At 49.0% G+C, this 20051-nt stretch overlaps 8 protein-coding genes across 8 annotated transcripts; 5 read left to right on the top strand and 3 right to left on the bottom strand.

Annotated features, from left to right (window-relative positions):
* Positions 1 to 851: 851 nt before the first annotated feature.
* Positions 852 to 1817, top strand: NRG1 (Transcriptional regulator; the record flags this gene model as incomplete). Its single annotated transcript, XM_031153524.1, has 1 exon — positions 852 to 1817. The coding sequence occupies one exon, from the start codon at positions 852 to 854 to the stop codon at positions 1815 to 1817; it is 966 nt and encodes a 321-aa protein (XP_031001521.1).
* Positions 1818 to 3238: 1421 nt separating this feature from the next.
* Positions 3239 to 5170, bottom strand: prpf31 (U4/U6 small nuclear ribonucleoprotein; the record flags this gene model as incomplete). Its single annotated transcript, XM_031153523.1, has 2 exons — positions 3239 to 4735; positions 4832 to 5170. The coding sequence occupies 2 exons, from the start codon at positions 5168 to 5170 to the stop codon at positions 3239 to 3241; spliced, it is 1836 nt and encodes a 611-aa protein (XP_031001523.1).
* A 301-nt stretch (positions 5171 to 5471) lies between these two features.
* Positions 5472 to 7584, top strand: clf1 (Pre-mRNA-splicing factor; the record flags this gene model as incomplete). The annotated part of the gene is made up of 2 exons (XM_031153522.1): positions 5472 to 7268; positions 7321 to 7584. 2 exons carry the CDS (start codon positions 5472 to 5474, stop codon positions 7582 to 7584), a joined length of 2061 nt encoding a protein of 686 aa, XP_031001522.1.
* A 241-nt stretch (positions 7585 to 7825) lies between these two features.
* On the bottom strand, positions 7826 to 9524 carry LHYA1_G008601 (uncharacterized protein; the record flags this gene model as incomplete). The annotated part of the gene is made up of 2 exons (XM_031153521.1): positions 7826 to 8499; positions 8552 to 9524. 2 exons carry the CDS (start codon positions 9522 to 9524, stop codon positions 7826 to 7828), a joined length of 1647 nt encoding a protein of 548 aa, XP_031001525.1.
* A 1604-nt stretch (positions 9525 to 11128) lies between these two features.
* Positions 11129 to 13441, top strand: LHYA1_G008600 (uncharacterized protein; the record flags this gene model as incomplete). The annotated part of the gene is made up of 1 exon (XM_031153520.1): positions 11129 to 13441. One exon carries the CDS (start codon positions 11129 to 11131, stop codon positions 13439 to 13441), a length of 2313 nt encoding a protein of 770 aa, XP_031001524.1.
* Positions 13442 to 14943: 1502 nt separating this feature from the next.
* LHYA1_G008599 (uncharacterized protein) lies at positions 14944 to 15318 on the bottom strand (the record flags this gene model as incomplete). Its single annotated transcript, XM_031153519.1, has 2 exons — positions 14944 to 15022; positions 15173 to 15318. Coding segments are annotated over 2 exons (225 nt in total), but the record flags the coding sequence as incomplete, so codon positions are not given.
* Positions 15319 to 15893: 575 nt separating this feature from the next.
* Positions 15894 to 16158, top strand: COX19 (Cytochrome c oxidase assembly protein; the record flags this gene model as incomplete). The annotated part of the gene is made up of 2 exons (XM_031153518.1): positions 15894 to 15988; positions 16041 to 16158. The coding sequence occupies 2 exons, from the start codon at positions 15894 to 15896 to the stop codon at positions 16156 to 16158; spliced, it is 213 nt and encodes a 70-aa protein (XP_031001526.1).
* A 1453-nt stretch (positions 16159 to 17611) lies between these two features.
* Positions 17612 to 19912, top strand: NPR3 (Nitrogen permease regulator; the record flags this gene model as incomplete). The annotated part of the gene is made up of 2 exons (XM_031153517.1): positions 17612 to 18563; positions 18612 to 19912. The coding sequence occupies 2 exons, from the start codon at positions 17612 to 17614 to the stop codon at positions 19910 to 19912; spliced, it is 2253 nt and encodes a 750-aa protein (XP_031001529.1).
* Between the last annotated feature and the right edge of the window lie 139 nt (positions 19913 to 20051).

The raw sequence follows: 20051 nt of genomic DNA, 5'->3' as shown, positions 1-20051 counted from the left end.
TTATTATTATTATTATTACCAGCCGACCCTACCCCTCTTTTGTCTTTGGTCGTTTGTGGCATCGCTGTCAAGTGACGACTCCGTAACTGAATCGTAACATCGAGTGTCTTGTGGTAAAAGTGGAGCATCTGACATAACTTGCATTTGGTATATGATCTGATGTTGCTGGCTGCAACTCTACAAAGTAGCTACTCGTAATAACAGAAATGACGAATCCCTTGTAAAGCGTTTAACCAATCCTCTTTTCTTGTCTCTATATCTATTACCATATCCGGAGAATTCGGATCATGCCATGTGCGCAAAGAATATAAAAAGAGAGATGTAGCAATGCCGCTGTACGGGCACGGGGGAGTCTGGAAATAAGACAGATGCGATGCGATGCGACCTTACTCGGTACGGAGGCTTAAGCTTAGCTGAGCTGAGCCCTAGCCTAACGTAGTCGGCATTAGACCCTTTAGGTGCCATTGTCCCTGTCGCACAATCCCATATCACCCTCCCACAATCCCATCCCCTCGCTGTTTCCCTCTGTGATCCACAGCCTCTTCTCCCCTCCTATCACTCACTACTACTACCACGACTCTCACAATCTCACTTCTCACTGCACCTCCTTCCATTTACTCGACTCGAATCCTCGATACACATACTCTACTACCAGCATTCTTTTATGGACTCTACATCCACTGTCCCTCCAGCTGCTCTCGAGTTGACTCGATACCCATCAATTTATTTCTCCACCCAGCAGTCCCACGATTGATCCTCTTCGCAACAGAGCTTTCTGCACTTAGCGTCCTCTGCTTCCTTCACCCGCATCCTCTTTGATTACACATCTGGTACAGTTTCACAGAACCGCGATGCAGGAAAGACCTAGTATGCCCGCCAGGGACTCGTCCGGCCGACACATCTCTCTCTTGAACGATGATTCGATACTGGCAAGCAGCCGTATTCATCGTCCATCGCACGGGGCCCCGGATTTGATACGTTCGTCTTCAAGGGACTCGTTGCCCAGTAGTGCTGCTTCTCCTGCAACGCCAGACCTGACGCGTGCGGATTCCTTCGACTCCCATAGAACCTCCGAACCTCGTTCGCCCATTACTCCAGACTCTCTCACCTCCGCCGCTGGACGACCTGATTCATTCACGAACAACGGAGGAGCGTATAAAGATTCAGTACAACCTTCAAAGTATGATCAAAGAATGCATCCTTTCGATTATAATTCCCAGAGCCAGTACCAAATGCCATCCAGACCATCATATCACGAACCTAGACAGTCTCCGTATCCGCATCCGCATGCCTACGACGATGAGCCTTATCCAAATCGCAGTGCTAATGTCCCTATTACGGAGAAGGGCCAAAAGAGATACGTTTGCCGATTTGCGAATGAATTCAATTGCGACAAAACCTTTACAACATCTGGGCACGCATCACGCCACTCTAAAATCCACACTGCCGAGAAAGCAGTGCCTTGCTCTTACAATGGATGCCCCAAAAAATTTACTCGGTCTGATAACATGAAGCAACATCTTGAGACGCACTTTAAAGAGCGAACTCGGTCCCCGATAACAGGCAGGTCAGGCCCTCCAGTTCTCACGAAACCAGCATGTATCAAGAAAGTAGGCTACCGAAGCCGCAGCAGTTCCGTTTCGGAGCTATCTCCTATCAGCACCGGCAATTTGGACCCTGCTTTGAGGTTACCCGTCCCTGCATCTGCTAGTCACCCATACGATTTCAGTCCAAGTTTCGAGCACGCGTTGGATTCGCCCTCTAGAAGCGGCTTGGACGCTCTTGCGATGGCGGCAGCACAGGCTCCTCTACCCTAGGCTCGACGCAGGAAATTTGATCGCGAACCCTACCAGGTATCCGGAGATTCCGAACATTTCGAGAGGTGTCACTGTTGTGTGTTTCAACAGGCCACACTTTCGCCTGACATGGGCATAGGCCTGAATGCATCTCAACCCCGCTATATGTGGTGGCGCCACGCCTCACCCTTTCTGTCACTTTTTTCAATCGGGCGGGTTTCCTTGGAATATACCATGCACATGCACGAAGGGTTCCAGGGTCTCCCGGGATTGGGTATGCGTTTGTCGAATCCAGGGCCTCTGGTCTTCTGGTGTTGTGTTTATTGGGAGCGGGGTTTATTGGCTAGATCGTTTTGGATCGGAGGGCCTGGGCGCATGGCGTACGAATAATAGGTCTCTGGATGGAAGATCTTACCTTTCTAACGATACCAACGGCCCCTGTAGGTTAGGCTTGGTATGGTAACACAATCCCCTCCCATTACCTATTGATGGGTTTTGGGGATTAAAACAATGATACCCGGTTCGAGTACAGCAAGCACACTCAGGTTTGTGACTTGTACAAAAATAACTGTATATGCATAAAAGAAGCAAATCAAAATAAAGTAATTCAAAGCTATTATGAATGATTTATCTTCTTGTCTACAACAACTGCCGTGACTGAAGTTTTTAATAAAAACATGGCCATCATACGTGTTACTAACCCAACACGCAAAAGTCTGTTTCCCATTTCTCTCTCCCCGCCTTGACGGACACACCTCCGCAACGCGACCCAACGCAACGCAACGCAGCGCAGCACTCAGATCAGCATACATGGACGTCTAATCGTAACGTATAGCCAGATAGCCAGGTCTTCTTATCCGTCAAATGATGAGCGGAAATAAGTGCGGTGCCGACTGGTGATGATAATGATGGAGGTATGGTGTATTTGCTTGATCTTATGTGTATATCTATATTGTATTTATTGATTGTACTGTACTCCGTAGGTAGGTATACTAAGGAGAAGTACTTACTCGTATCGTATCGTTTTACGTACCGGTGATGTCTCCGCTGCCCTTTCATACGGTTTGTGTGAGGGCGAATGAATGACGTGATGAAATGGGAGGATTTATTTGTCTGGGGTCATGTTGTATATGATATTGTTGCGTTGTTTTGTTTTGAGAAGGAAGATAGGGAGAGAGAGAGAGAGAGATGCATCAGGCTATGCTCGTACTCGTACTATAAGGTATACTAGATGGCATGCTTGATCCATAGAAACGAGACAAACAACGGAATCGATATTTGAGAAGTTCTTGATCTTTATATGTTCATCGAATATTGGTACAGCAAAGGCAAAACTAATAGCGAGTTGATACACCTACCGAACGCCATTTCCATATCATGCATGCATGCCCTAAACTCCTGTCTCCATATCCCCATCCTCCCCTTCCTCGCCCCCCAGCTTTTCACTTCTTCAACGGCGTAGGAGGTGGTCCCATCTTCCCAAACCCCGTATCAACCTTCTTATTCGGTGGCAACGCAGGTGGTCCCATACTTCCACTTCCACCCACCTGCGTGAACGTTCCACCTTTAAACCACCGGTCCTCCTCTGCCTTTCGCTTCCGACTCATCTCAGCCTGCATCTTCGGATCAACCAGTTCGAGACCTTGAACAGGCGTAAATGCTATCGAAGATGCTGTTCCCGATCCGGCACCAGCAGTTCCCACACCGCTGGCTCGCAGCCCCTTACCTCTCAAATCGATACCTGAGCCTGGACCCTGCCCAAAGCCGCGCAGAGACGATGCGGAGCCGCCAACAGGCGTTGCGCCTCCCCAGCCCTTATTTTTCGCGCTCAACTTCGCCTTGGTACGTTGATCGACTTGTAGATTTCGGATGCGGCCTTCGTTTGCTTGGCCGATCATGCCGAGCCCTTTCGTTCCGTCACCCATGCCGTAGCCGACTTCCTTTTCCTCCTTGCCAAAGATCATCCGGTTTTGTGCTTTGCGGAGATCCGTCATGGCAGTCGCTTCTTTGGCTTTACGTGCTCGCCGGCCTCCACGCTTTCGGGCGGGCTTGTCATCTGGTGCTGGGAGTGCTCGTTGGCCTTTGTTTGGTGGGGGTTCGGTAAGTTTTTCGAGACGCTCGAGACAAGCTGCTTTGAGCTCTTCGCCGTTAGATCCGTCGGGACTACTATGTACGCGGTCTACACGTGCTGCGAGGACTACTTTAGCGGACACGATACGCATAGCTTGTCGCTTCAAGTCGTTGGGAATTCCCCTGATAATAGGTGAGTGATAGAGGAAACCCTGTTGTCTAACTCCCACGTTGGTCGCAAATCCAGTTCCCGACTGCTTCTTCGATCCGAGAGGTGGTAGATTGCAAGCTGGGGTTTTGGCAAGACCCGTTAATCCTCCAGCAAAATTTAAAAGTTGAGCTGCAGTCAGAGATCCGATGAGTGCTGTGAGATTAGGTGCGAATAGATTCATGCGAGATTGAACGTAATCTGTCAACGTCTTTTTTGCTCGGTCGAGTGCTAATGTCATATCACAAGCACGCATAACTCTTTCAAGCTCAGCTGAAGACATTTCTCGTCCCTTGGTTGTCGTAGCTTCCACTGTAACAATCATCACCGAGGGTCCATCTAGAACGGATCTTAAAGTGGTGCCTAGCCTGTTGTCTTTGGAGTTTTGAAGAGCCTTGATGCTTTCTTGGTCCATAGGACCATTCCCAATGATAGTTACGACCTTGGCATAGTCCAAAGGATTGGTGACCAAAGTCTCTAGCTCAGGGAATCGAATGGAGTAATGATCCCGTATGTATTTATGAACGATCATGATCTCGGTGTCGATATTGGTGGATAAGGTATTCGATTGCGTCAAGAGGTGGTATTCGGGATTATCCTCGATGGAGCCTACGAATGTAGTTTGTTTGTCCGGGGGTAAAGATTGATAATGGGCGATTTTCTGTAGGTCGGAGGAAGTCAGGGCTAATACACAAAAAGGCAATGTAAACCATGATCTCTTCAAGGGATAGAAGGGGGGAATGAAAGTGATGCTTACCTCTAAGACCGGTTCCAATGTCTTCATTAATTTTGCGACACTTCTCACATCGTCAACACCTCCCAACTCCATCTTCTCCACCTTCGCCTTTGTTTCTTCCTCATCCTCCACATCCACACCAGAGTCGTTGATTCCTGTCATTTCCTCATCCTCTGGGACCTCTTCCTCATCTCCATCTAGCTCCATCCCATCCGTATTTGCGCTCGCGATCGCTGCCTTGTGGCCGTTGGAGGTTGCGCCATCGGCTTCAGGGAACATACCCTCATTCTGCTGCTCTTCGCCTCCTTCTGAACCCGAATCCTCAAAGTCCTGTAGGAGTTCATCTGCGAGAGTCGACATCTTTGCTTGTTGTTGTCTGAAGGCGCGTTGACAAGAAAGAGTGTCTTGGGACAAGGTTGTCAAGTTTATTTTGACTAGCGTGCAGCCTCATCTTTGGCGCGCTTTGACCTCAAAAATATTGCGAGGCTTGAACTCGTCAATCAGCCTCAAATATTCACCGCAAAACAGAAGCACATGGGCGTCTCAGGAACAACCTCTCGAACAAGCATTGTGAACATTGTCTGAGCTCTTTTATGTCCCAAAAGCTTCCGCGCTCCTCATTTCTCCTCACCTTCCAACAGCCTTTGCGTAAACCACCATCATGGAGGACTCTACTCGTGGACCCCCGAGGGTCAAGAACAAGGCGCCCAGCGCGATCCAGATCTCAGCTGAACAGCTTCTCCGAGAAGCTGTAGACCGACAGGAACCCGGATTACAGGCGCCAACTCAGCGATTTGCTGACCTCGAAGAGCTCCATGAGTTCCAAGGCAGGAAGCGCAAGGAGTTCGAGGCGTATGTGCAGAGGAACAGGGTTAATATGAACAATTGGATGAGATACGCACAATGGGAACTCGAGCAAAAGGAATATAAGCGCGCCAGATCGATCTTTGAGAGAGCTTTAGATGTTGATGCGACTTCTGTTACGCTATGGATTCGATATATTGAGGCGGAGATGAAGTCGAGGAATATCAATCATGCCCGGAATTTACTGGATCGTGCTGTTACTATCTTGCCCAGGGTTGACAAGTTGTGGTACAAGTACTGCTATATGGAGGAAATGCTGTCCAATATTCCAGGCACAAGACAAGTCTTCGAGCGATGGATGTCTTGGGAGCCAGATGAGGCAGCATGGAGCAGTTATATCAAGATGGAGAAGAGGTACGGCGAGTTTCAGAGGGCGAGGGAGATCTTTCAGAGATTTACCATGGTCCATCCAGAACCAAGAAATTGGATCAAATGGGCGAGGTTCGAAGAGGAGTTCGGAACTAGTGATCTTGTTAGAGAAGTTTTTGGGACTGCCGTTGAGGCGTTGGGAGATGATTTTATGGATGAGCGACTATTCATTGCTTACGCAAGATATGAGGCGAAACTAAAGGAGTACGAGCGCGCCAGAGCCATCTACAAATACGCCCTAGATCGTTTGGCACGATCAAAATCAATATCGCTTCATAAGGCGTATACGACTTTTGAGAAGCAGTTTGGCGATCGAGAAGGGGTTGAGGATGTCATTCTGTCTAAACGAAGGGTGCAATACGAGGAGCAAGTCAAAGAAAACCCCAAGAATTATGATACTTGGTTTGATTATGCTAGATTGGAGGAGGTGTCGGGAGATGTGGACCGAGTTCGGGACGTTTACGAGAGAGCAATTGCTCAAATTCCACCAACGCAAGAAAAGCGACATTGGAGACGTTACATCTACTTGTGGATCTTCTATGCGATTTGGGAAGAAATAGACACCAAGGATGTCGAGCGGGCAAGACAAATCTACCAGGAGTGTCTGAAGCTGATACCCCACAAGAAGTTCACATTTGCCAAAATCTGGCTTATGAAAGCACAGTTTGAGATCCGGCAGCAACAGCTATTAGCAGCAAGAAAAACCCTCGGACAAGCAATTGGGATGTGTCCCAAAGACAAGCTCTTCAAAGGCTATATTGATTTAGAGCTGAAGCTTTTTGAATTCGTACGATGCAGAACTTTGTACGAGAAGCACATTGAATGGAACTCGGCAAACTGCCAAGCCTGGATCAAATTCGCCGAACTAGAACGAGGCCTCGACGACCTCGAGCGTACCCGCGCTATCTTCGAACTCGCCATCTCCCAAAACGTGCTCGATATGCCCGAGCTATTATGGAAAGCGTACATCGATTTCGAGGAGGAAGAAGGCGAGTACCAGCGCACGCGGCAATTGTACGAGAGGCTTCTGGACAAGACCGATCACGTCAAGGTCTGGATTAGCTATGCTCACTTTGAGATTAACGTGCCGGAAGAGGAGGAAGAGGAGGCGGAGGACGAGGATGAGGATGAGGAGAAGCCTGTTAGCGAGATGGCCAAGGCTCGCGCGCGGAAGGTCTTTGAGCGTGCTCTCACTAGCATGAAGGATAAGGAGCTCAAGGAAGAGGTAAGCCACTCCCTCGACTCATCTTTCCTACTCGGTACTAACAACCGCACAGCGCGTCACCCTCCTCAACGCCTGGCTCTCATTCGAGCGCACGCACGGCTCCGAAGAAGACATCGACAAAGTGCAGAAGCAGATGCCGCGGAAGACCAAGCGCCGCCGCAAGATGGACGACGATACTTACGAGGAGTATGTCGACTATGTGTTCCCTGCCGACGATCAACAGACCGCAAAGCTGTCCAATTTCTTGGCTATGGCTCAGTCATGGAAACAGGCTGGTGGGACCATCACTGGGAATGGTACGAATGGCGATTCGTAGATTGGTGGACTGTCTTGATTTTTGTAGAAATAGCACCCAAAATTTGCCCGCTCAAGGATTATGCAAAATGCAATAAATCTTTTGATTGTAATGAGGTGGTATATGACATGCTTGAAAATAACGCTCATGATGACAGTACCGCGATACTATGCTTCTAAAATGGTAACTTTCCAACGCCTATCAATGATACAAGTCGCTGTACTAACGCCACAATGACCAATGCAATCATACTTTCCCCCTTTCAACCAATGTACACCGGCATTCTACTTCCCTTCAGATCAGACGGAACCATTTTGATATCCGATTTATCGAAATCATGCAACAAGAGCCAACACAGCATGCGGAATATCAACGATATCCAGACCGTGTTCCTCTGCGCCTTTTCCTCTCTCGTCAATGATGAACTATTAGACTCTAGGTTCCCTATCACCGCAGGTCGGATCTCGTCGAAATAGTAGCTTAGCAGTGTATCTTCTTTATTCGCCAGCACGATGTTGTTCAGTGGTGAATTCTGGTCATCCAGTATCTTCATGACTTTCGTAAGATGCGCCACCAGCACGCTGAGAACATCTATTTGCTTCAGAGAGAGCAAATACGTCGTCCTATTATCCAACGCATTATGAATAGCCTCACGTGCTTCAATGCTCAAGGTCGCTTCATCTTCGCAGCCAATTATGGCGATTTCGTCCCATTGGCGCGAAATGACGGTGCATTGGTGATTTTCGTCGAAGCCTTCGGTAATGATGAGCTTCTTGAGCTTTTCTTGGAAGACTTTCATGAGGGTTGATGTTTTCCAGGAGGCTTTTTGGCCGCTTGTCTTGAGCCAGAAGTCCATCGTAGGGTTGGGGAGCATGCGGAAGTTGCTGCCGCGGATACGGAAGACTTTTCCTAGCATGCCGATTATTTCGAAGGATACTAGTTGTTGTTAGACGGTGGGACACAAAGTGAGTTGGGGGATGGAGCTTACCGGAGAAGATATGTTTGTGGTCCTTTGCAAACCGCGTGACTGTTTCCGAGGTACACCCAAGAGATTCCAAGGTTGCTGTGACATTCTTCTCTTCACCAAAAACCAATTCAAGACTCTGGGCGTCCTTTTCTCGCTTTAAGTACTCTCCTTCCTCGAAAATATTAGGTACAGTTCCAAATGCCAATTCCTTCACTGCTTCGGCAGGAATTACTCGATTTCCCTCGAAATTTGACCTTCCAGTAATGGCAAAGACGACCATTACACCAAGGCCGTGAACGGTTGTGGACGTCAGAATAAACCCGTTTCCTTCTGCTCTAAGATTCCAGAGAATCTGATCAAAAACCTTCCAGTATAGTCCTAACATTGCCATCATCTCCACTAGATGGCATATCGCTGAAGTAGCGTACGGTTTGGTGATCGCATCGGGAATGAAGTCCCAAGATCGTGTCTTGCTCTGTAACCCGACTGCAATCTGGTAGTAAGGTTCCTTGAACGCTGTACCCCTTTGTTTTCTATCCCAAATACGAGAATCAAGTTCGGCACCTTGTTGGGTCGAGAGGAGAGTAAGCCATGAGGCTCGTTCATCATCTGCGGTGTGAACCTGTCTCACTGCTTGTTGGTCTGCTTGGTTTTGTTGCAGAGGCTTCAGAACTTTGGTGTTCGTGTAGGAGTTATCACTACCATCGACATAATAGATTTTCCGCCCAGGAATGGGCCCTTTTTGGTTGTCTGGAGGGGCTACAAATATGACCGGTGTTTCGAAGATTACTTCAAATCTAAACTCTCTAGGCACGAGCTTTCGATGCGTTCCTTTGGCCCACTGCCCCATTACTGAATTCGCACATCTTCGATATCCTTCGGCACTTGAAAAGTATTGCTGGAGGACTTGGATGACGGTGGTTAGGAGAGCGACGAGCGACACGATCAATGCAACGAGTCCAAAGACATTCTGGTTTACGTCGTTAAAACCCATGGCGAGGCTGGAGGAATGGAGAGGGGTGTCGCAGATTGATTCTGGCCACTGGAGGCTGTCAACTCTCAAGATATGCAATTGAGGAGTTCATGCTCCGGAATCTAGCTGGACAGAGAGAGAATGAAAGAATTTGGAAGAACGTGGACATTTTGTCTGTCCAGCGGTTTTCGAAAATGCAGCCAGCCTTCAGCCCCCAATAGATGGCCATGGCTCAGCCCTGCTAGTGCACAGGGGTAATTACGGAGAGCGCAGCTTCAGCCACCTCGAATTGGTAGGTTTCGTTTCACCAAGAACACAGACTGGGCACGCAACAGCGCAAACCATCGTGCTTCGTACCTGAGTCTGTAGTTATCATGCCAATAAGACACATCGACTGTGACATTAGGAAGAGTCTTGAGGTTGAAGTTCATCAGAGGACGCCGACGCCGAACGAGGCTCCGCTCCGTACCGAGGACCTTCTAAATTACCTACGGGAGGGGATAAGTACCAAGATCAGTAGATAGGTAGGTACTTACTCAAGGGGTTAAGTAGCCAACATCCAAAGTTCCCATTGCTCATCCGATCCGGAAATGCTCGAGTGCTGTATTGTCAAAATTTCCTCCTCTTATCTTCTGAGTACTTTGTCAAGAAAGGGCGATACAAGGCCTTGCCTACGTGTTAGTTTCAAGAAGTACTTAGGTACCTAGTGCCTTTGTATACTCAGACTCTTTCCTCAAGCCTCGTGCTTTGTTATTGTGACCCCGAGTCTCAGCCGTAGGATGGAGGGGAGGGCCCGAGGCGCAGCCATACTTCGTACCCTCACATTAGCCACACGTCCCCTGATCCATGAGACAAGCCTTTTAGCTGCCGCAAAGGCTCACCTGTCACAGGCTGTCAGTGGCAATACCGGTGTTGGATGGCGTGGTCAGGCTCACATCGCCGAGTAGCCAGCGCCTAAGCAAGAGATACCCAATGACGGACATGGGCAACATTTGATAGGAGCTGGGCTGGGTCTGTTTCGTTGCGTGCAGTGCAGTGCAGTCATTCCCATGTCCCAGCCCATGGATCTGATGGATGCGCGAAAAGCGATTCGGTATGCCATTGATTTCGTAAATACTGGAGTACGAAGAAAACACGATGGATGATAGGTCTTAGGCCTTTCACTTTTCAGCTAGAAGAACTAGGCACAGACAGATCAATTCAAGAGCCAACATCAGTTGAGGAATTGTGGATTCGGCGTGCATGAATGACATTGCTGCTGGCCTGGTCTTTGAAGTTTGCCCCTTCGTGCCTTGTCGGCCGTCTGTGGCTCTGCCTAGAAACCTAGAAATCCCAGCCTCCCTCCCTCGCCTGCCCTCCCTCCCCTCCACGCCCCTCACCGCAACCAAAACCCCTCATTCACACAACTGTCCCTCACCCTCGTCATCAGATCCACGCCATCAAGTTCCATTTCTTCAACGACATTTGCAACACTTTATGATCACGAATCCATCAGAACGAGCATCACGATTAACGACTTGGATTAATTATCTCTTCACGATCCTCGCCATTCTCATCAAAAACCAAGATCAAATCTCGAAGCCAGCGCTTCATAATTGACTGGAGCGCAAAGCAAGGCTCTCAACATGTCCACCATCGACCCGTACGACAGAATCGACGACCGACGACATCGATCCCACCGACACAGTCGAGATGACCGCGAACCCAGATACGTCGAGACTGAAGAAACATATGTCAGAGGCGCTCCAGCGGTACCAGAAGCCCCCTACGCCGCTGTCCGTCACACTGAATTAGTCCGTCGGCCTCATCGCGAAGATAGCGATCTATCAATCGAAGAAGTCCGACGTGACTTCCCACCGCCAGGCTCTCGTTCTATAGCACGCGATGACCGGTACGGCCCGCCAGTCCGCTCTCGCTCTGCCGAGCGTGGCTACGGAGACTACCTCGACGACCCACGACGCTCATACCACGACGATGACCGACGAAGCCGCAAGAGTCAATTATATGCCGATCAAGAAGTGGTGAAGCCTCGTCGCCGCTCGCTTTCCCGAAACCAAAAGATCATAGCCGGAGTTGGTGGAGCAGCTCTTGCGCTTGCTGGCAAAGAACTTTGGGACCGAAAACAATCAGACGGCCGCCCCGTCTCCCGAAACCCACTCCAGTCAGCCGCCGTCGGTGCAGCGGGTGCCTTTGCAGCTTATGAAGGAGCAGAAATGTATTCGAAGCATGGTGGAAAGGAGAAGATCAAGACATACATTGCTCACAAAGATCGAGACGGCGATGTCGAGGAATATTACTCCTCCGAGGAAGAAAAGCCAAAAACCAAGAGTCGCCGCAAGTCTATTGTCGAAGGCGCTCTTGGCCTTGCAGGTCTAGGTGCAGCTGCCAAAGCTGCAGGAGGAAGCGGTCGTAGCCGACGTGGAAGCGGTGACAGTCACCGCTCTACAAGAAGCCGATCCCGTGCTGGCGGACGTGGCAAATCTCCCGAAGGTGCTGCCAAATTCCAACAAGCTGCTAAGGCTGCTCTCTTAGCTGGAGCTACAGAGGCTTTCCGGGTACGAAACGAACCAGGAGGTTGGGGTGGGGCTAAGGGCAAGCGTATTCTTACTGCTGCCATCGGAGCTGGTAGTATCGATGCTGCTGCAGACCGTAACCCGGGTCAACATGGCAAACGTCACATCCTCGAGGCTGTGGTAGGAGGCCTTGCTGGTAACCGCCTGATCAACGGCTCGAGAAAGGACGTGGAAGACGACGACGGGCGCTCGAGTAGGGGTGGGAGATCCCGCTCAAGAGCCCGCTCAAGGTCCAAGGGACCAGGTGGAAGCGGTTCCGGTGCAGGTCTCGCTGCTCTCGCAACGGCCGGTATAGGAGCACTAGCTGGAAAGAAACTTTTGGACCGCTCGAGATCCCAATCCCGCGCTGGCGATCATAGATCTCGATCCAGAGGCGGTGGACGACGCAGAGGCAGCCCAGATTCGTATGATAGCCGCAGCCCGTCCCCAAAAGCTGGGAAAGACCGTCACAAGAGAAGCAAGAGTGTCACGGATTACGCTAGAAAAGGTCTTGCCGCTATTGGACTCGGAGAAGCAGCGAGCGAGTCCGGTGGTCGCGACAGAGATGTGGAGTATGAGGAAACTCGAGTTCATAAATCATCTCGACGACGACGTGATAGATCAGAAGATGACGGCTACGAACCAAGAAGTTCTCGTGGCTCCCGCGACGATGGGTACAGTCAAAGAGGCTCTGGCGGTGTATACGATGACCCACGCTATGCAGACTCTCGCTCAAGCAACCTTGGCTCGACACGAGATGGTGGCGGCGGCCGCAGGTCTGGAGCGCAGAAAAAACAGGGTAGAAAAGATAGGCGAGTCGCTGAAGGAAAGCAAGACGAGTCGGATTCAGATAGTCTAGGATCCTCGTCGGAAGATGAGAAAAGGGTTAAGAAGATGAAAGGTAAGCAACTTCTTACGGCTGGTTTGGCCACTGTTGCAACTATCCATGCTGCACACAACATCTATCAGAGTATAGAGAAGCGCGATGCGCGGCACCGAGCAGTTCAGGAGGGCGAGATGACACCTGAGGAGGCACGGAAGCTCAAGGCCAAGGCAACGCTCCAAGATGCAGCATCTGTCGGTATTGCGGCCCTCGGTATCAAGGGCGCCATCTCAGAGATCAAGGAAGCCAATGAGATGCGCCACGAATGCAAAGAGCTCAACGATAAGAAAGCGGAGCGTCACCAGAAGCGACTTGAACGACGAAAGAAGTTGGCCAGTAGCACCAGTGGAAGCAGACGCGGCGATGACTACAGACGCGATGATGACTACTACGATCAAGTTCCAAGTGGTCGTCGTATTGAGTCTGGAGGGCCTCGCTACACTGATGGCAACCCCTACTCAACAGGTCTACCTGCTCCTCCTGTTGGCTATGATAGGAGATAGCATATCTTCATCGTGTATGCCAGCCTTCCCACGTTGCCGTTAGCGCATCGTTTTCTTCACATTGTCACATATATAACGCCATTACGAAGTTCATGAACACACGAAAAAGACTTGATGGTGGACGCTGAGATAATACGCCTTCCTCTGCTCTGATAGATGATTGTTGATACTACATTTTTCTTTCCTATTCTCTTCTCCATATAGAATACAAACCTCCTTACATAAGGAAGAATTATAACTGATATTTTACCCATTGCGAACAGCTCCCCGCTATTAAGCGCAAGAATACCCATACCCATACCAATCATGCAAGTGACCTGCTCTCAACGCAAGCTTGTATCCGCAAACGGGTAGTACAACGGAAGGAAGTGTGTACGGAACCCACGAACGCAGGGGGGCCTTAGGAATGGATACATTAGTTGTTTCTTTATCACGATATCGGGAATGGACGGAAACGGATGGAGCTACGAATTTCCTACTTTTTCATTCGTTGGTCAGAGAATTTACACGCTTTTTTTCATACATCTTGCTATAGTAGGTTAGGAAATTATGAGACTCATGAAACGAAACCCATCAATCTGCAAATGGCGGTCAATCCAGCCCTGTCCAGTCCAGTCCAGTCCAGTCCAGCCCACCAAACAATCCGCTCTTAGTGGCTGTTCTAGTAACGTGGCTAACTATAACTTGACTGACTGCGGGAGGGGAAAGGGGCGATCCTTGAGTGCCTATATGGTACACGGATGCTTTGTCCACACGCTTACTTTGGGTTTTTTGATCTCGGCTCGGGAGGCAGGCGGGTGTTGATGCGTTGGTGGCGTTGGTGGCGTGGGTGTAAGCTTTTGCTTTACTATGAGGAAAATACCCCGTCGGCCAAAGATTTGCATCTGATTCGAGAGGCTTGACATTGATGTATCCCATGGTATGCACGATGGCGTCATGTCGCTGTTGAGATTCGTTTCCCTTGCACAATATGTGTCTTATCGGGATGTACAAGAAGACGTGGACGTGTGAGTTGAGGTTACTGTTGCTGTTACTGCTACTGTTGCTATAGGTGTACTGTACGAGTAAATCGAGACCTTTGTAATGTGAGTATGGCCGAGACTTCCGATATCTATGACAGGGGGTATCGCATTGAACCGAATCGAATCGAACCGGATTGGGAAGGGGAGGGAGGGGTGATGGATGGGATGAAATAGAGGGGCTTGCAGGAAGTGAATGTGATGTGCAGTGCGACTTGAGGTGAAATCCGAAGCCGATCCACTTGTCTTGTCCGCCAACTCAACTCACTTCACTCCTTACACCTTAATACTATCCTTCCCTATAATTTGCGTAGATACATGCATCCTTCCCTGGGGGCACCTAACACACGCAGGCTTACTATTCGACGTACAATATACCATCATCTCAAGGTAGGCATAGGTAGCTTCATACCGATAGCTAAGCAAAGAGATGCATCAGCTCTAGCCAGGTCTTGTCCCCGAGCCAGAGCATAGTTCGATTAATCAATCAGTGCAGAAAGTGCGCTCCGAAGTATATTTTTCGCCATTTGCCTTGCTCTGCCGCGATCTTTGTGTGTATTTCCTACCTATATTTATAGAGAGTTAGTAAAGTGAAGTAAAGTAAAGTGAAATAAAATGAATTTAGCTTGACTTAACCTTACCTTACCGTACCGTACCGTCGTATGCTAAGAATAAAAAATGGGTCAGAGAAGGCAAAGGATTACTTACCTACTTAATTATGTCTTGGCCTTTCTGAACTGTATGTGTAGCAACTATTCTTCCTAGATTAACACTCCCATTATAACCCCCCAACTTTTCTACATGTGCTACAAGCGCAAAGTTGGTACGGGACCGGAGTATTGGATTAAAGCGAGAACTCTACGCCGCCATATCAATAGCTTCCATCAAGAGTCTTGTTTATTCCCGCCTATCGGCTGGAAGTATTTTTTTGTTTATACAGAACTACTCACATATCATCTTGTGTGTATGGTAATTACCTAGGTATTGTTTATGGTAGTGAGAAAAGTTTAGTACATGAAAAGAAGGATACAGTACAGTACAGTACTTAGGCAGAGCAGAAATGCTTGGCTCTGTGCGTCATAATCTGGGGATTTAGCGCCGGAGGTTTCGAGCTCGAAAAGGCCGACATACATCAATGCTTAAATTTATATCGCGCCATATTCTCGCACATCTACAAAGACATTATGAGTAGTTTTGGCAGTCCTGGTGGAAGGCAGATCAATTCGAAGCCTACTCCGTAAGTTGTTTGTCCATGTGCTGGTAAAAGGGGGTGGTGCTAATTGGGAATGCAGGCCGGAGCGTGGAAGCTTCCCTCTTGATCATGATGGTACGATGCCGAACCCTTGAAGCCATCAAGCTACGCTGCGCTACGCTGCGAAGGAGCTATTGCTGATTGGTGCGTACGATGTGTAGGGGAGTGCAAAGATGTCATGATGAACTACCTCTCGTGTATCAAGAAGGTCAAGGGAACGAATGAGGCGCAATGCAGGAATATCGCGAAGACTTATCTGTCGTGTCGGATGGACAGGTATGCTATAGCTACGGGATGCTTAGGAACAGAAGCTAAATGTGGAACACAGGAATTTGATGGCTAAGGACGAGTTCAAGAACCTTGGGTTCGGCGAAGAAAAGCCTGCGAGCGCCGCGAAGAAAGATGAAGGGGCGGGAGATGGGAAGAAGAATGAGCTGAGATGGTAACGCGAGGGTGTAGGAGGTCAGCATGCAAAACGAGAGTACTGGCGTTATGGGATTGATGGTTTGGGAGCCATACTGAGAGTGAAACGGGATATGCGAAATACTCTACACCAAATTCAAACCATCATTCCTTCTCCTGTGATGCTTTCGCACCATTCTGGGCAAAAGGATTTTGTTTTGCGCCTGGCTATTCTATACTTCACTTCGGTTTGTCTCATCTGATAACGGTTTGGGGAAACTCGTCGTCGCAGTCGGTTGGATTATGAGTAGTGACCAATGTTGCCGAGCCCGGGATCGTGGGCCTGGACTTCTGAAAGAGGTGGTTTTGAGAAGAACTACCCCATATTTTTGAGGGCCAGAGCAATGGGGTAATCAATGGGGTAGAAGACTGCAAATCTTGGGGGGTCGCTTTCCCTTGGAAAGGTTTAAGGTAGACATCTACTCCTTATCTCGCAGCCTCTCAGCATCTCAATGCACCTCTACTAATATGGCAGCGCCACAAAAGCCAACAGCCCCAATTAAAATGTAGGACAAACCAGCTGGGTTCTTTGATGAAAAGAAACATGCAGCGAAGCATGTACGGGGACTGGGGAAGTAAAGGTATGCGGGTGAAAATGATACTGTAGGCCCCGAAGACTGCAAGACAAGAAGCCCAAGGTATAGTTCATCTTGTCCATATAACATCTCTTGCTTATTGCCTGACTAGTTCCTCCTGTTGAGATAGATTCTGGTAATAGCCCCAGGTCATACACCGAATGGTCGGCGTTGACTAAGTCATGAGATGAACTTTGTGATGTCCACCTTTCAACCTATAATTACTGAAGAACATGCTTCAGAATCTGCTGCGCAATTTGAGAGCGCTAATAGCAGCCATTATCATTGATATGCCGCAAACTTCCTCATATCCTGTGCGACAATCTCTTCTGGTGGCACTGAAACATCTTATGATCTCGACTCGTAGTTTCGGCACCAATTTGTATCTAACGAATTGTCAACGCATCCTGATTTAGGAGAAGGGATTGTAAAGCCTCATAACCTCTTATCGGTAGGTCTCTTAAGCCCGGGAAAGCCGCAAACAAGATGGAACGAAGCAACTCTTCGCAACATCAGTAGACTCCGATGAGACCGTCAAATAATTTCTTGGACGACCCGGAAAAGTTGCTGCCCGGAAATCTCAGAACATACGCAATCAGCAGCAAGCAACTGCTGCAAAGGTACTACTTGAGCGATTTTGGTGTCTTATACCCCCAACAGAAGCCATGCACTGGTCCAACTCTGAGACACCTGGCGCAGACAGAAGCCCCCAGATAGTAGCAGTGTAAAAGAAATTCAAACCTCCAAGGCAATAAATTGGATAACTTTAACAACTTGGTATTAATTGCTACCTTTTCTTGACACTACAATAGAATATACTTACTCCTTGCCGACCAATATAAAGGGTGACGCACGGGCCATGATGGCACAAGAACAAGAGCTAGCGCCCCTCGCTTTGAGGTCTCTCCCTAGTAAACAGCCCAAAAGATCTCCTCCTCTTCCATCCGAAGGCCGTCTGGGAAATGCAGAAGAGCAGAGACAAAAGATGGTATTTGCAACTCTGGGCAATTATGCAGGGCTCAAGGCCATTGGGCTCGTCATCAGATCCAAAGATGGCCCAAGATTCGTCTTTCATTACCCTGCGCACCCCTCCAACAAAGCAGCCGAGCGCGAGCTGCGATTTGGCACAGAACTAGACCCCGAACCTGTTGAGGACGACGACCTTTCCAATGACAGCGATGAGTCTGACCTCGAGGAGAGCGATTACTCCGCCTTGCCAGCATTGAGCACGCTCAACATCACAGAAAAGGTGGGGTCCCAGAAAAGGAAGTTGGATCACGAGGACCAGCCAAAGGGCGACGATCACTTCGACAATGAAGACGGAGAGCATGTAGTCCCATGGGAACACGTATTCGAGTTTCCTACCACCGATCTAGAGAGTATCTTAACTCCTTCAAGGGCCTTCCACAAGAAGAAATTTGAACTCTCTCTGGATCCTCTACGCTTCGTTACGTATCCAATGCACATTCGCGAAGATGGAACATGGAAGAAGAAGAAAAAGATCAGGAAATCTAAGAAGTCTAAGAAAGAGGGCAGTGGTGATCCGGAAGGCTCAGAAGAAAAGTCTGATGAAGCGAAGAAGCCAAGTGATGATAGCTCTGAAGACGGCGATGATACTGGTGGCATGACGATGTTCAATGTGGTTTTCATACTCAATCTTCCGAAGGAGGAGCAAGACCAAAGGATCCATGAGATCTACGAGCACATTATCAAAAAGTTCAACAAGGCCATGAATCATGCACAAGCCTCTAGCAATTTTGTGTGGAAAGAGTCCGAGATGATCCTGACTATGAAGGAAAAGGCCCGCGAAGAGCGTACGTTCCCTAGAGTTCTCTCTTTAGAAGCTGCTAACCTGGCTATAGGTCGTCCTATGAGTTGGGTATGGAATGAAATTTTACTTCAATCTACCTTGGCTGCTGCCATCCGGGATGTCTTCCTTGCCATCTCGAACAATAAGATCGCTATCCTTCGTCTAGCCACAAGTCCACCCCTAGAATTGTCCCTCCAAATCCCCGTCCCTCCTTATCTTACCAGCTTGCCTAATCCAGATGAAAGGGCAATGCTTGGCCTACTCCTGACTTCCGCCAATCCTATAATCGATGAGGAAGGAAATGAAGACCCGACACATTTGAACAAGCACTTTGCTCTCCTCCTTCTTGATGACGAGACTAAAATCATCTCCGAAATCCAAGCTGACAATACTGAGCTTTCTGCTCCTCTAATCGAGTGTATTCGACTCTGCAAGCCAACCCTATCCTTCCTCCAAGTTGCTCAAACCAACTCCATAGAAGTCAACAGCTTACTCATCTTGGCCCAACATCTTATTTACTGGCGCAAAGCCATTGCGATCCCTCCCCTCCACGCTCGCGAAACGTACATCGTCTCCCCCAACTGCGATAGCCGCAAACTACCAGAAGCCAGCGTAGCATGGCGAAAAGCTTTCCCACTCGCTCCCTCCCTCCCCAGTTTCCTAGCCACTCTGTCTGCAGCTCCACGGCCATATAAGACATTCCCACCCAGCAAAGACCACCGGCAAACCTACATCGACATGCTCGCCTGGGCCATCCGCGGCGGCTGGGCATCACAGCTCCGAACCGTAGCCTGGATCTGCGTCTGGCCTGAAATCCTCTACGAAGTACAATATCAGCTCCAAGCCGAAGCCCTTGAAAAGGCAAAGCACAAGAGCCAGGCATCAAGCCAGTCTGCCGAATCGACCGATGAGTCTGGTAATGATAAGAAGCCTGTTGATCCGAATGCGCCCATGACGACTGAGCAGGCTGCTGAACAGGCACGCTTGTATCGCCTGGCGAAAAAGGCGGATGAGGATGCGAAGGAGTTTGCCGCTGAGTTCGCGAAGATGCCAACGCCGATTGCTACGAGTCATCCTTCTAATAACCGTGCTGCGCATTTGAAGACTATGGCGCCGTATATCATCAAGGATCCGCATAAAGTCAGCCATGAAGAGTCGCTCTACATTGCTGCGCTCGGGAAGCGTTGGACGGATCCGAAGGTTAGGGAGTGCTGGTTTAGGTTTTCGGGCAAGTATTTTAATGGGAGGGAAGCGCTTGAGATGATTGCATTGCAAGAGGGTATGAAGCGGAAGGAGACGTGGAGTATTCTTATGCACTATCAGGAGAATATTCTGGTATGTAAACATTGGTGATTTATTGTTGGATGATGTGTGTGGATTGGGATTATTTTGTCTAAGGGCTCCACGTGTATTTGTCCCTTGGGTTAGATGACGAAAGATAGCATTGGCGTTTGTTAGATACCCAGGAACTAAAAAGTATTTTGTATTGACC

The sequence above is a fragment of the Lachnellula hyalina genome (genome assembly GCF_007821495.1).
Source record: "Lachnellula hyalina strain CBS 185.66 chromosome Unknown contig00234, whole genome shotgun sequence".
In the NCBI taxonomy this organism is placed as follows: Eukaryota; Fungi; Ascomycota; class Leotiomycetes; order Helotiales; family Lachnaceae; genus Lachnellula; species Lachnellula hyalina.
The sequence above is the reverse complement of the archived record's forward strand: the minus strand, read 5'-3'. Positions and strand labels throughout refer to the sequence as shown.